General features: G+C 38.5%; 1 protein-coding gene across 12 annotated transcripts in view; it reads left to right on the top strand.

Annotated features, from left to right (window-relative positions):
- rbm20 (RNA binding motif protein 20) overlaps window positions 1-16,410 on the top strand; it is a 59,779-nt gene that overhangs the window by 33,210 nt on the left and 10,159 nt on the right. For 11 of the 12 annotated variants that reach the window (XM_044190644.1, XM_044190639.1, XM_044190638.1 and 8 more), the window contains 4 exons: window positions 6,261-7,308; window positions 7,728-7,792; window positions 8,237-8,346; window positions 9,541-9,641. In XM_044190644.1, coding sequence (XP_044046579.1) covers window positions 6,261-7,308; window positions 7,728-7,792; window positions 8,237-8,346; window positions 9,541-9,641 — 1,324 coding nt within the window. Of the gene's footprint in view, window positions 1-4,450; window positions 4,492-6,260; window positions 7,309-7,727; window positions 7,793-8,236; window positions 8,347-9,540; window positions 9,642-16,410 lie in introns of those variants that run through there. The other variant, XM_044190637.1, reaches the window with a different exon arrangement.

Genomic DNA, 16,410 nt, shown 5'->3' with positions numbered 1-16,410 from the left:
GGGCTTACATTTGTTGAGATGTGTACAGAGAGATGTTGAAAGTTGGGGATGTATCCTAAAAGCTTTTAACACATGATAACAAAGCATTATCCATCAATATCTTTGATGTTTATCACTTGCATTTAGACTGTATTAAATCACAGATGATTTACTTGTTTGCAAAATGAATGATGAATCACGCTTGTCTGTAATAATTGTCAATTGTTGCCAGTCAATGTTCACATTTAATTGTAACCTTTTAGTCTGGAGTTTTATGAAAAATGTTAATACTTACAAGTTGTTTTTCTTAATGTAAACATACTTTGTTTCTTACCTTTTATTAATGCATGGCATTCTGTAGTTTTATCAGTCAGTTGTATTTCACAAGTATTGTATTGTTAAGAGCTGTTTTTTAAATCATTAATTAATATGCAGACATAGCTGTACATCACGATGGTGTGCTTGTACGATACTGTGTTAAACAGCAGCGTTCCTGCTGGACGCTAAGACTATCACATTTTCTTGTCAGACTTTGTACCTGGGGCTCGGCGCTGGATGAGAAAGCCAAGTCTCAGGAGCAGACAGGAGTTAAAAGTCATTTCAGATATCGCAGCCATTTTTCCATTATATATGATTATTTACTTAACAGATTCTGAAAATTTAATTATAGTTGTGTTTTCACAAATTGATCAGTAGACCTACACCTAACAGAGTTCCAATCCAGAAGCTTACACATTACCACTTAGCAGGGTAAAAGTTTACACTTCCCATTGTTCTTTTAGTAGATACTTTGTAAAACCTGGTCAGAGTAAGAAAAAAAAAAGTAGTCTGGGCGGGCAGAAATAGCAACAAAAGAAGTCGCATTGCCGAGCCAGAATGGGTAAAATAAAATGAGACCAATCAGAAAGAATACAATTTCACTCAGGTCTTAGAGATCGGGCTTCTGAATTATCAGTCAAATTTTAGTATTATAAGTCAGCCTGAAGCTTTGTTTTTAAATTTGTTCTACAGATAATTTGACCTATAGTATTTTTCTTTCTAAGCCTCAAGAGCTGCAGGTACAGTACTCTGAACACTATAGATGACTATGACTATAGATGAATGTTGCATGATTTTTTTTTATTTAACCTGTTCTTTATACTTTGTGTACTTAATTACTTTTTAATTGTGAAACAAAATAGAAATACCTTGTTTTACCAATACCAATTTGTTTATGTGCATGAGTTTTTAAATGACCGCATGAAGCTATTCTTAAGACTGAGCTAATACTGTCTGTTGGCAAAGAAGATCTGCTATGACATGGCTTTGACTGTGAGAGGCTTTTTTTGTCCGTCAAAGCTACAGTCCCGAAGAGCAGGGCAATAGTAACACATGAAAAACAGAATGGCATTATATTTGAAAAAGAATAAAAACTGTAAATGACTGTATGTGTCTCTGAACATGTTAAAATAAGTTTGTTTCCTTCCGCATAGTGTATCACTACTGACAGATTCCATTCTTCAATAATTTGTTTTTGTGTGCTACTGAATGCCTAATAGCAGCCCTGGTTTCCAAATATTCTAGAAAGTAAGCTTTCTGGGTCACTCAACAATTGACATGTCAGTAATGACATTTTTAAAAAGCCATTTATATTCCCAGTTGAAGTGTATGGTTAAAAAGAGAAGATGATGCATAAATAACGTGGATACTCGGCTCTCTACCCAAATGCAGAGAGCAAACAATGCTCTTGATTTAGCACATCTTTGTTAGGTTAAAAGAAGAGTCCGTTTTGCCCAGTTTCTGAACCTTGATGTTATCAATGTGTCATTTGCCTTAAAGAGCAACAAAGTATGTACTGGAATATTATCTAATTCATTTTTGTGTTATTAACTAGATATTAGAAGTACTACTCTCTCTGGTACTTGGAGTGCATATATAGTTGCAAATATTCTAACAACACATTTTAACTTGCATTTTTAATTTTATCATAAATTATAAATATAGAATGAAATGTAAATAATAAAAGGTTAATATGTTCTTTCAAAGAGGTCAATATCACTGCAGTTGTAGTGGGGACATGTCCTGGTGGTGTGGCTGTGTGGACTGTTTCAAAATAAGATCATTAAATCACAGTGAGACATCATGAGACTAATTTTCTTCATAATTTCATTAGCAAGCTTTTCTTTCTGTTGACAACATTCTTATTTACAGAATCTCCTGTGTTACTCTTTTAAACTCTTCCCTTTCACACCTGGTTGCAGTTTGACACCTATATTCCCTATCTTCATCACAAGATTGGTCTGAAGTGTCTAGCACACTGTTCCAGCTGCCCAAGAGTCCATATTAGTCTATTAAGGACACTGTGTGTCGGGATGGCAGAGGGCAACTCCAGTATTTATAGCTTTGAGTCATAAGCTGGAATGGTGTAAGTGTATCTCTACATGAGCATGCTTGCTCACTTAAGAGTGTGTACAATTGGCAGTGAAACTAGGGACTGTCAATTGTCCAAAGTGAGTCAATTGTCATAATTACATGTGTAAGTCCAGGTGATATGTGATTTAGCACGTGTATAGGTCTGTTTCATGTTTTTGCTATTGTATGTATTGCAAATACATAATACCTAAACCATGCAGAAACACCTATGTGAACCTTTTATTTTAGTTTTGGCTTTTTTCTAATAATAAATAATAATAAACCTTTTTTTGTAAAAACTTTTTTGAACAAAGTTACAAATTGCTTTACAGGGACAAACATAGCAAACAGTTTTTTTTGTTGTTGTTGTTGTCTAAAACATCTATTAGATGTTTGTTCTAAAACACCTTTTAGAGTTGGGTTTGACTAAAATTGAGTACCCTAAATATATTTGAAATGTAATTTGAAATAGCAGTTTAATGTATTTTTCAGCATACATCTTTTATATCAGTAATATGTTTAGTGATTTGAAGTTGCCCTAAATTAGGTTTCTGTGTTACGTTATCTACTATGTGTGAAATTGGTGGGGCAACAATAAATAAAAGTGATAAAATGGTTAAAAAGGTGTTTTTAGAAAATAAAAAATTAGGTGTAATTTTATATGAAAGCAGTGGCTTCAGTTTATTTAATATCCACTGTTGCCCTAAAATATTTTTAGTATTTAGTCAAGCAAAATTCAAAATTATCTTGTTATATGAAATTGAGTGTATCAGACTTCTGCCAAGTCTTAAGTCAGTTACAATATTTAGGCTTTTCAGTCATCTCAAAATGCTAAACAAACTTACATTGTTTCCTTGAGTTTTAATTTTCTACCTCAGGTGTGATTTCAGGACCATATGTCTACAGCTCAGTAGGAGTATGCGTGATGGTTGTGATATGATGAGTTTATGTCTATTTTATGTTTAAGGACAACCACAACCCGTTTTATAATCCATCTCTCCACATGTGCAGTACAACCTTTTAAGCAGTGTTCGAATTACGTGTCTTTCGGGGTAGCCTTATTTTTCTGGGGTGGGGGGTTGGGAGGGTACCGTACATATGCACGGGCATGCATGAATGCACCCGTCTATGTGCAAAAAATACTATCAATAAATTTCAATTCATACAGAGAATATTGAGCCTGGGACATTGAGGAAAAAAATTATTCACCATTGCAATATTTTTTGGAATCGCTCGCCACCGAGAAACAATAAAAATGCCAATACACAGTGGACAGGCAATGGTTTGCATTACTTTGTTAAACAGACCAGACCTAGGTTGAACATATAAATGTATACAGACAAAAATTATGACATTTTAGAGCTCCCCCTAAATTTCTCAAATGAGGCTTTCTGGGGAGCTCGTGTCTCTTTCTGGGGAGCCTAGCTCCCTGTAGCTCCCCCATATTCCGAACCCTGCTTTTAAGAAGGATCTGTGTAAACATGATCACAAATAACCATACTTCCAGTGCATCAATGTCTTTGCCTACAAAACTTCATGGCTGACAAATCTGTGTCTAGAACAATTTGGGATTTCACCATGTCTAATCTGATTGACCCATCACCTTTCCGCAGGGTTGGTAGGAGCAGTGGCTAGATAGGGCAGTGTCAGGTGCCTAACATAGATGATGTGATGAATAGTTGAGTAGACTAAGTTTAGACAGCATGTGAGAACATCAGAAATTGAAAGGACAGACTAGTCACAGGGTCACAGAACCAGTGGGTGATGGGGTTCTAAGTGGTTCTATTACAGCAGTTTGTGCTGTAGAAAGCTGGTGTACAGGACAGTATAGCAGTATGAAAATGGGTGCTTGGGCAGCTAACCTCTTGATATTTGAAATGTCCCTGTTTTACTTCAACTACTCTCTTTTTATTCAAGAAATTAATATGATGTTACACCACCCGTTCCATGGTAGAGGTGCTGTGACCTTTCTGTGGAAGATGAAATCCATAATTTTCCATATGTTGGTGAGAAGTAACTAATGTTAAACTACAAAAGATTTCTCTTGTTATATCAGATCACAATGTTGTGTGTAAACAGCTGTCTAGCTGGCTGAATGTCCTCGACCTTCCAGGTAGCCAGGTAGGTGTTATAGAGATAAAATTACACACTAGCATGAACTGTTGTAGATTTTGCAAAGTTATTTCCCAATAACTTACATTTGCATTGCCTTTTATGTGATAGCTCTAGTTTGAACAGACTATAGTGACATTGATGTTGGTCTAGGGAGGCTGCTGTGTACTTATCTTTATGGTCTTAAAGAAGAACTTAAAGATGAATAGTCTCTCTAGGAGTTCATTGACCTAGTAGGGGATTTTTCTTGTCAGTAAACTGGACAATCATATCTGTGAAACCAGGAGACAGACCTGGGTTGAGGACCCTAGTATTCAGTATTCTTGAGTCCACAACTTTTGCTACATCATGCCCTCTATATTCACCTCATTCCCAGTTTAGTATACCGAAACCATTGTCCCAGGTTCCACTGCTTGCATATATTAGAGAGTTGCCATGGATAGCCTTCTCACTGTCACTCTGTAGTTCACGCTATACAGCAGAAGCTAACATGTAGCTCATGGGCAGTGGTTGATAGTGACTTACCAAAGAATGTGTTCAAAAAAGAAACTCTGAAATTATAAAATTATTCTTGGCACATTGCCAGTTGTAATAATGAACATTTGCTCTGCTTACCAGCTGACATAATCATCTTTTCTAGCTACTTTGAACCACCAGACAACCAAAGGAAAATGCTTTTGCTGGCTATAACCAAAGACATTGTTAGGTTAGAGAACAGCTTCATCAGTAGCAAACTGCTGTGTAATACTGCTTGGCACTGATTATTTGGTTTATCCTAAACCCAGCAGCACTGACAGCCAGCTGATGGCTGTGCCCAACTGCCAGCCATCTGCTGGTTGATCGCTTTTAAGATTTGCCTCGTGAGGAACACAATCCTGTGAATATGGGGAGCTGAAACTTTCTAACAGCTAATGTAAACAAAAATAAGAAAGCAGTGGAGTACTAAGTAAATGTCTCTTTGTAATACCAGTATTAGATTTTTTTCTGTAGTTCTTTGGTAAATAGCTAATAAAATAGCTAATGTAACATAGCTGCTAGTTTACATAGCTGCTTTTGTAAGAGTATACAATACTTGTATAAAGCATAAACACTTGCTCCAGCCATCACATCTGCGTAACATGTGAAAAATGTATGCAGAGCCACAGTTGTTACATTAGCAGTCAATAATGGTATTGTAGTAATTTATTGAAAACAGTGTGAACTGAACTGTAAGCAGATCAATGTTATTTTGTTTGTTGGATATTAAGATAACATACTTCCGTATCCTGTTCAACCAGTTGTTGTCTTGAAAAACAAATGTCTTTAACATTAATTGCTGGGTTCCAGAATAGACATGCACAGCTTGTATTGTATTGTTGGCACCACCCAACCTCAGTCCGAGTGGTTCCTGCTGGCATTGTCTCTGCATTCATGTTTCCTCCAGTTTACACTGGCTGGATTCATGCAACTGGTTGCTGTGTATCAAAACAGTTTCTCAACTGTTGGAATCCTGTTCGTGATGCCAATTTGTTGAAGAAAAACTTGTACTGAAGAGATATCCTCAATTGATTAAAGGAATAACTTGATGAGCCCCAGTTGGCATTACATGAATATATGTTTATTACAAACAAATCTGTCGACAGAGAAGCAATGTGGCAGCGTGTACACACAGACACAGCCAAAACTTAACCTTTATGTCACCCGAAGTATTTCTCCCACAACTTTTCAGCTATTGTGCCACATTGTGTATTTGTCCTTTGAGATTCCTGAGGTAAGTGATTTTTTTTTTTTCTCTATAGCATCAGTGCGGTGCCTGTCGACAGTGCCGATAAGAAGGACTTCCCGGTTGGGGGCCAGCTGCCAGGTGGTGTGCAGGCGGGGCTTCAACAGCAGAACCAGCAGCTCCTCCTGACCCCAGCCAGCCTCCAGCTCGCTCAGCTCCAGGCACAGCTTACCCTCCATCGCCTCAAACTGGCTCAGGGGGGCAATACAGCCACTGCTGCCACTGTTCTCAATCAGGTCCTTTCCAATGTCGCCATGTCCCAACCCCTGTTCAATCAGCTACGGACTTCGACTATGGTTGGGAACCCTCAGGGTGCCTTCCCCACGGGGGTGCTAGGTTTTCCCTCTTCAAATTCAGCCTTGGGGGCTTTGGTGGGTGGGGGATTCAACCAAAACCCAGGTAATGTGAGACTGAACCATCCTGGTGGAGGGGGAACAGTGGGCCAACAGGGTGCGGAGTATGGTAAAAAGTCAGGGTCAACTTACCCTTTTGATACTGACAGGCGTCTTCAGTACAACGTAGTTGGGGGGACATCTGCAGCATCAGCTACTGCCGGTGATGGACAGTACTCAGTGATTAACACTCAGGCAAAAAACATGAACAATGTTGGTTTTCAGAGAGATTTCTATGGGCATGATATACTGGGGCAACAAGCTGGATTTAGTGTCAATGAGCAGAACATGAATGTTTATAACTCTACTGGGCATAAGGAGCAATGGAAAGGCCCCGCTAACTTGAGTCACACTGGAAAGGTGGATATAGTTTCTAATGCTGCCAATGTGTGGACTGCAGCTGGGAAGCCAATTTGGCCCAGAACGGAACTGTATAACCCAGAGGAGCCAACCCCTGACCCCAAGTTCAATCCCAATAGTGGGGTTTCCTCATTTGGTTCAAGTGGCACGCAGGGGTTTGGGGGCTACCAGCCCCTGCATGGAAGTGAGGAAACCCTATCTTCAGGTGCCAGGACACTTCAGCCTTACCAAGTCAACGATTACCATGCCGTCACACCCACTCAACTGCCACACCAGTGTAGCATCTGTGACAAGAAGGTCTACAACCTCAAGGTCAGTAAACTGATCAGTCAAAACGTAAATGCATGTATTTAAATGTATGAGGAGTTGCTTGTTTTGTAAACATAACTGTAGCTGTAGAACACCTGAAGCTAAACTAAATTATTCACAATTGAGAATGGAACAAGCAGGCAATCCAATCCCCACGTAGTTTGTCTTCAAATAAAACAGGAGGTCGTGTGACGCTCATAAGATTTCACTAACAACCTAAAACCCTAAAATTTGTTAATATCCTGGCTTTGGATGAAAAAATGGGCATTTCAGCCTGAAAATAGCTGATATACTGTAGCTAAATGTTTTGATTTGACAGACAGTCACTAACTAACTGATCCAAGATGTCGTCTCTTTAATTGCTCTCAGCCATGAGGGCAAGCAGTGAACTGTTTGTTTGGATGGTGTGTGGGTGTTTTTAGGACTGGGACCAGCACGTGAAGGGAAAACTACACCTGCAGAACCGAACATTGTATACAAACGAAAGGTGAGTTATGTGCAATTCTAAAATTCATTGGACAGAGTTTAAAGTAGATTGTAAATGCGAAATGTGCTCTCCCATGCATGTCATTTTAAGTGACAATTTAATTGTGTTCACAAAGCTAGTGGCTTCACATGTTTTTTTTCTGGTTTCATTGTTGATTTTAAAACAATGATAAGTAAAAATGTTTGCTTTTATTATTATCCTTAACCATGGCTGGCTCACTTACCAGCTGTGTTTTAAATGTGAATTTATTTTTTTTAGCTATAGCAAAATATTGATCAGTTCAGTGCAAATATCTCTCTTTAGTGTTGGAAGCATTTTATTTTCCTTTTCCTTGCTCTACATACAGCTGTCTTAATGTTTCTATGAATATGACCTCTGTCACAAGATATGAGTGAGCAAGGCAGGGGAGAGGCAGCTAAAATCAGCCTTCTATGATTGTTGCAGCTCCGCAGTGGTATCAGCTGGAGCTGTTCACTACGCTGTCGGCAGGCCTTCTGATGGAGGTCTGAACACCGGTACGACGAACTCCATGGTCTACTCTGCTGCAAGTCAAGGTAGGATAACCCATTAGTCACCACAAGTGTCCCTGTTTGCTAGCAATGTTAGAATGATGTTATTCTGATTGCTGGAATATGTGAAACAGAGTGATAGATGGAGTTCAGGGAGTATTTTTAGAGTTACGTGAGGGTATGAGGCAACATGTTTTTATAACTTGACACTGTGTATTTTGAAATCCAAAATATGGTGGACCACAATACTAACCCAAACCTTAATTTGCTCTTGTTGGGGGTTTATGACTTTTGGTTTACATATTATAACAGCAAACCCACATGATGACATGTGTGTAATGCTTGTCTACACAGAAATAAATTGAGCACCTGTTCTCTATCATGCTGATAGTATCTGTCCATCCTATATCTATATCCCTTTCTATATCCCTTATGTATTCTCTTATGTATAATTACTTTAAGGCAAACCACTAGTGGGTGGCTGCGGACAGCATGAAAGACCCTTTGCGCCTAACCCTCATTAGTCACAATTTTCATGGAACGGTTCTATGAGCAGCCTCAAGTTGGAGAGATAGTCTCTTCACTCAGAGAACCATGGTTACATATGTAACCTTTTGTTGATTCTTCTTCTTTCAGTTAAGTATTCAGTGTTTAGAAATGTTGGTGAACAATGTGTCTTGTGTCTTCTTTTGAGCTATCCAAGACACAGCTGTTGTAATAAGCCAGCACCATATTGAAATCCTGAAGCCATATCATTATAATTACAGCACATTCAACTAACTATAAGTTTAGAAAATAAATCTTTAGACTTTAAATAAACCTTGATTTAACATTCCGATGTATATTATAGAGGTACCCCCAAACTTCCAATTAAAAGGAGTTTTCAAACTGTCCGTTGTAAACACCAACCCATTGCTGGAAAAAAATCATAAGGTATAACTGAGAACCTAAGTATATTGACATCACAGAGTATCACTTCCCAGATGTTAGTTGTTAGCACTGATGCATGTTTTGAGCCCTATTATTCCAACCTAGTGTTTTCAAATTCCATAATTATAAACCAAAGAAACTAATGAAAAGTGAAAAAGCTAATGATTTTGAATTATACACTTTGTAGGTAATATTTATAACACTGAGCCATGAAGTCAACAAATGTAACTTTTTTTCCTCAGTTGGTCTACTGTATGAGGTCTACTGTATCTCTGTATTTTAAATCCAAATTTCAAATTGTTTCCACAGATGTATCCTCAGGAGCCAATACATCATACTTGCCAGCTATAGCCATGAAGACTTATCCCATGTCAGACACAGGATTTGCCTCACACCAGCCAGAGTCAAAGGTCAGACAAATGTATGAGTTATATTCTCAGGATTATTAGAGTTTGCCCTTAAATCAAATTTTGTGACAGGCTATAAAGAATGCTAGTGGTAAAGGACCAGCTGTCATCTTAGAACATGAACCTGGCTATACTTTGATTATATATTGTTTCATGAATTTTTTTAAAAAGTGATTAATAATTAATATTTGACTCATATCAATGACTCCTACAATGATAGACTCGGTGGGCACTGGCCAGTTTTCATTGCTGTTCTTTGGTGCATAGTGTGAGTGTGAGTCTGTAAGGGTGATACGTTATTATATTTAATCTCAATTACGTTGTTGGGAATCTGGTAGGGCAGGTTTGGTTATTAGCAAATATCAAAAATATTTATTAATATCAATACAATTATTAATATCAATACAATTATTAGTAAGAGTTAATAATTACGGGGCACCACCCTGGAATCAGGGACCAATAACCAAACTGTGGATGCAGTCTCAAAAAGGGTTGTTCACTTAAAAATGCCAATATTTAGTCACTATTTTACATAAATAAGGTGAACAGTGAAGGATTGAATTCGAGCACTGACCATCGCAACCAGCTGTTATTACAACACATACATTATTAATCACAGGCAACTGCTATTTAAAGGTACAATAGAGTTTATTTAACTTTAACACACCGATCAATAATCAATAAACTTCAATCAATAAACATCAATGGTCCGTCTATAACTACAACAACAAGCATAAAGCATTCAGTAAGTATGTGGTGCATGCAGGTGTGTGTTAGCCTGACAAATTTGCCGAGCTCATGCTTTATTTGCTCTGGCAGATTCGTCTGGCCCCTCTCCCATTCAAACAGATTTCCAACTGTCCTGGATTCGGTCGGGCCAATCACAGCCATTTATCTAATATGGGGCGGGTTTGATACGATGACTGACAAAGTAGCATTACTGATCCAGATTTGAAGTCACACGTTTCTCTGCTCTGATTGGTTGATACAGCGTAAGGCACCAGGCTTATGAAACTCAGATCAAACTGTCAAACTAGGCAGTGCTGATCAAATATAAATCAAGATTCTGTTACTGCATTGCCTATTTCCTGCCTCAAATGTTTTCAGAAACACATTTTAGTGTACTGTTTAGCTGTAATTTGAGAAAGTTTTTTCCTGCTTGAATACAGACCAAGCACTGTCCCAACTTGCATGTGTCCTTCAGCATGTTTCGTTGCTCTGATTGGTTGTAGGTCTTTGCGGTTGCGTACAGAGGCATTTTGGTCTGTGCCTGTTGATAACTGAGAGGTTCCAGACTAATACGCATTTGCAAATTATTCTGACAATGCCAGGCTAGGTGTGTGTGGGTGTGTGTGAGAAAGCAAGATGGAGGACGTGGCCACGTGTTTGACCACGTCACGCGAGAATTCAAGATGGCGCGCAGGACCACGAAACTCAACAAGGGGATGAGGAGCAATTGGAGGACATATTTTAACTGTCACCAACCACAAAATGGTGTGGAGCAAAGCTGAGTTATGCTATCACGCTATCTGTGTGTTTGAGGTTTGAGGGCATGTAGGTGCATGTGTAGGTTAGTAAAAGAGAGAGAGAGAGAGGAAAAGGCACACAAATCAATGTACAGAAGATCTTAATTGCCGCGGCAAGACGCAATAACTGTCCCTTTATCACTCAGGAACCTGGCAGGCAAACTTTGATTTGACAGCCGTGGCACTGGTCTTGTGCAGTTATTGGTTTCACACGCAATGGCAGAAACACTAACACAAGCAAAGCCCCAACGGCATGGGACCAAGACAAACAATGGAACGTGCTAAGCACAGAAGCTAACAGCAGTACACAGGACACAGCAGTCCATTACTTCCCAACAATAAAGCAAAACTTGCACAACAATAAAGCTTAATTTACAATAACACTGTTATTAACCTATCTCTGCCCAGACAAAAGCTTCTTACTTGGGATCGCTTTTAGTAGCAATTTAAGCGTATTTAGTCTGTCTGGCAAGTCTGGTGGAGTGTCCTCAAGCTTGGATGATGACTGGGCCATGGGAATGCTTTGTCCACGGGTTAAATGGCAGGCTGGTCCTCGTGTGGCAGTGGAGGAAACAGCAAAGTCGCCTTAGTTGAAAGAGAGCAGGCGTAGAAGTTATCCTTCTCTTTCTTGAAGAAAACGGTTGATCTGTGTCTTACTTCTGCAGGCAAAGTGAGATTGCTAGTTGCACAGCGATCTCCTTCAGGATCCAAACGTGTTCGATGAACACAAAACAGTCTGTTGCTCATCCAGTGAGTTGGAGAACGTCACCTAGGTTAATTAGAGAACAACGCTGACTAGCAGTGGAACACCTCCTGTAACTCATGTCGCAGTGGAACGACGAGGCAGAAATGGGTATGCTGTATCTTATATCCTTGGTGACGTCATGGCCACTTCACAGGAATTCCTTGAGTTCCTGTGGGTTTCGTCCAGTGGGAAGCCAGGATTTGGATTCAAACCAAATTTCACACTCAGGTGCGATTTGCAAGGCCTTATGGGGATTTTTTATTTTTCAGGCTTTTGTTTCTACATGTAGGCCTCTCTTTGTTCACCCACATGGTGAGGTCCCAACATTGACGGTTCCTTTTTAGGCAGGGGGACACACATTTCACATTTTTAATTGCGTACTGTAAAAATGTGTTTAGACCGGACACAACTCATCCGTGTTTTTAATTGTCTGCCTTTCAGAACAGAAACAGTTTCATGTTAACTAAAGAAGTTGTCTACACAGGCTCTGCTCAGGCTAATGCTCCTAACTACATCGCTCAAACGCAATGTTCCTGCAGAGCTAACTAAAAGTGTTTATTTGCACTTCAAAAATCTTTTTCTACTCTACTTACACATGTAACCAAGCCATCATGTAATCACTGTGACTGAATACAACTCTTGTGTACACTGATGGAGTATTTGAATAGGCTGCTAAAGGACTGCTGCAGTGACGCTTGAATGACATGACATGGTAAAAATAAATGGATGAAAATGATCAGTACAGCAACAACAAATTACAGGGACATTACAAATAACAAGCATTAGTCCAGAATGTTTTATTCATATTGTAAGCTTATTTCACAAGTATTAAACTATACATTTTTTCTCCTGTTAATTTTTTTGCAAGACCTTACAATCTGCAAACATACTTTAGTTGCTGCCGTATAGTCGGTTTGCCTGTCTAAAAGCGTTGGCTCTTGACTCGGGTTGAAAAACAGCACCTGTTGATAGGCGTCCATCACCGAGGCAGGTCTCTTGAAAAGCACAGTGCAGAGATGATGAGCGAGGTGAAAATTAGCCTCAATAAACCTGAGGAAAGCCTACTTCCTGTATGCATTATGTATTTTAGCTGCAATTTTCTGAACTGACAACAACCCTTACTGTAAATTTTAAAGTTATGTCCAAAAAACATTGCATAATGTGTATCTGTATCTACTTGTTCCAGCTCTTTAATCAAGCCACAGTTTATCACACTTACACTAATACACTATTAAAAGATGCCATTTTTAATGTTGCACAACTGTATTAATTGAAAAACCATAAATGTTTTGTGAATCAATTTATAAATGTTTTTACCTGTATTTCAACCTGATTTGGTATCTTTGGACATTTTGAGGTTTCCACAGGAATGTAAAATGATGTGCAAAAGGATTACACTCAAAGAGAAATAAATAATACTACACACATTTATACAGACAAAATAAGAAAAGGAAAAAGAAAAAATAATAGTAAAAAAAGAAACAACACAGGACAATTTGGGAATGGTAAAGAAATGTGTTTAAAATCTGAGAATACAGAATTGTATGGTCGAGGGATGTTTCAGATTCTGAGGCCATGTTTTTTAAATTATATCCCTTCCTCTGTAAAATCACACAAACAAATGTCCGTGACTCTGCTTTTTTTGTATCAGCCATTTGTTCATTGCCAGGGGAGCCTATTTAACAGGAGCCTGAACTCAGTGATGTGAAAGTCATATGCTTCATTGGTTGGCTATTGACAAAGGGTTTTATTGTATCAGTGGGAAAGTATTTATAGGCTGTGTTACATGAGATAATGTTAGTTGCTATAAACACACACCTGTCTAAGCAGAACAGGTGGGGTTTACTGTTTTTTAAAGCCCTGTGTTGAACAGAGAGCACTACCACAATTGCACATGCACAACCACATGCAGTGATAATTTGTGAACTTATTTTTGATGTATTTGTTTTATTTGTGTGTACACATGAAAATTATAAGGTAAACACTAACATATCATTTGTAGAAACACACTGTAGAAATCAAACTAAAAGATTCCCTTTTAGTAAAGTGAAATTGAACATAAATTTAATTACATCATTATTATTATTATTACATTGATTTTGTGATCAAAATAAAGAATATCATCAATTCCTACATCCTGTATGCAGAAGCACACACACATATGCATAAGCACATACATACAAGCATTCACAAATGCATGCTTGCACATACACAGCAGTCCTTAGTTTGGACTGCAGTGTCCAGCAGCCCAGCTTGAAGTAACACAGTAGCTTCAAGTGATAACAGAACTCTAACGGAGATAAACACAGGATTACAGCTAACTGCTGTTAGGAGCACAGACCTAAGACCCCTGGGTCACACCCCCAGGCAGCGGTGTAAAGTTTCAGACTAGTAAGAGACTGGTAAAGCGATCTGAGGGATTGGCGTGCGAGCGCTCTGCAAAGGAACGTGGGGAGAAACTGTGAAACCAGACTGACCATCTCTCTGTATACTCCAACATGGATCCTGCTTTGCACAAATAAACAGACATGTCATTAGGAGAGATTCCAGCTAATGTCAGTCAGCATGCTGTCAGTGAAAACGGGACAGCAAAGTGTGAAATGGTTGTTATCCTTTACACCATTTGGCCTTAGGTAGGTAGTATTAAGAGTGTGATTTAGAGTTAATTTAGAAAGACAACTAAAATTTAGAAGTGTGATAAAGCCTACGTTATAGAGAAACTTTAATGAACACAGGGGTTTAATTACACAAGGTATATTTCAATCATAGTTGTTTCCTAGATTAATTAAAATATTTTTGACAATTATTTGGGGCTGACCAGGCAAATTGTCCTCAGTATGACTGCAAAATGTATTGTACTGTATTTCTTCCTGTAGATGTGTTTTTTTAATTCTTAGAATCAAGCTATCATCAATGTTAGTACCTAACCTGTTTTGTGTGGGTGATTCAAAACCTAAAACTTTGACATTTTTTAGTTGAGGTGTTGTTTTAACTGAAAATGTCAGTTTTTCCAAAAGTTTTGTTTTTGTTGGTCCATATATTGAAAGTCCCATCTACAGCCATTTAAGGAGGCCCTTTTAGTGTGAGTAGGCAATGACATGGCATAACTCTGCGCTGCTGGTTTGCGGTTAACAGAAACAGCTACTGTTCAAAGCCCGAGCCAATCTTGACAGTGATATCAGTGCTGTGGTCAAACTGTCTGGGCTTTCAGACACAGACGACGTTTTACAGGTCAGACATTAGTGAGTGCAGTGAGCAAGACTTTTGTTCTCTCTAATATTCCAAGGGCATAAACACCTTATTCCTGGATCTGTTTATTGAGCCCATCCTGCATTGACCTTTATGTATTGTGGTGGCAGTGGCACTGGCACGGAGCTGTTAATAGAATTATCACTGATGTCAGATTGCTGGCCAGAAACTATTAAATTGTGGCATAGAAATTCAGTAATCCGGCTCATCCAGATCATCTTTTGATTGGGGTTGTGTGAATAGTAATATAGCCTGAAATAACTGTCCAAAATGTAGACTATCCAATTTGTAAAAGAGTTGTCATTAGCCAAAAGTAGGCTTTTAAAAGAAAGCACGAGACCTCTGTTTATTTACTACTTGACCTTATTTATCTAAAGTTATCAATCAGGTTTTTGTGAGATACAATCACATGTTATTTATGGACTATTTGTGATCAGTGCTTCATGTATGTTTTCAATACTGATAACACGTGAGTCTGATTATGTTTCGACATGCATAGTAAAGTGACTTTGACATTGTAAAAGCTTCCTCCTCCGCCTGTATACATTCTACACTTCACGGCTGTTGGACCCAGTGTGAAGTGTATGTTAGTGTAGGGCTTTCCCTGAACAAATTCCCTGTAAAAACAGAGACCCTGGCTGCTGGTCAGAGGTGGAATTAGGACCCCAGTCTGTCCCACACATGGAACTGTCCGTCAGGTCTGTCAGCCAGAGAAGCAGGAAGAGGAGGAGGGGCACTGGAAAAACTGCAGTTGCAGCACAATGGTTGCAGAAATAAGACTCCGCGATATGGCAAGCTGAATTTACAACTGCTTTCCGCAATGATGCTAAAGGAACATGAGGTGTCAAACGGTATGTCCTCCGGCTAGTTTGATGATGAGTGGTACTTGCCTTTGCGTTTTTAAAGTTGCGATATGTAATAGGTAAATTGTTCAGGGGAACTAATTGGAGGTGAAACAACCACTAAAATGATAGTAATAAATTTTATTTATACAGCAGTTTTCAAAACAAAGTTACGAAGTGTTTTACATGGTTGAACCAGGATAAAAAAACATTTCAGGACTGCAATGAGACAAAAAAAAACTGACAATTAAAATAATACAAAAACAAAATAGAATAAAATACCCAACAATAATAAAAGATAAAAGGAATAATAATAAAATAGATAAGACATGTTGGAAATAAAACAGTGTGTTAGCATTAATAATAAGCTTTTTCTAAAAGATAAGTTTTGAGAAGTGATTTAAAAGATG

The sequence above is a fragment of the Siniperca chuatsi genome, linkage group LG3 (assembly GCF_020085105.1).
Source record: "Siniperca chuatsi isolate FFG_IHB_CAS linkage group LG3, ASM2008510v1, whole genome shotgun sequence".
NCBI lineage: Eukaryota > Metazoa > Chordata > Actinopteri > Centrarchiformes > Sinipercidae > Siniperca > Siniperca chuatsi.
This window is presented reverse-complemented; position numbering and strand designations above follow the sequence as displayed.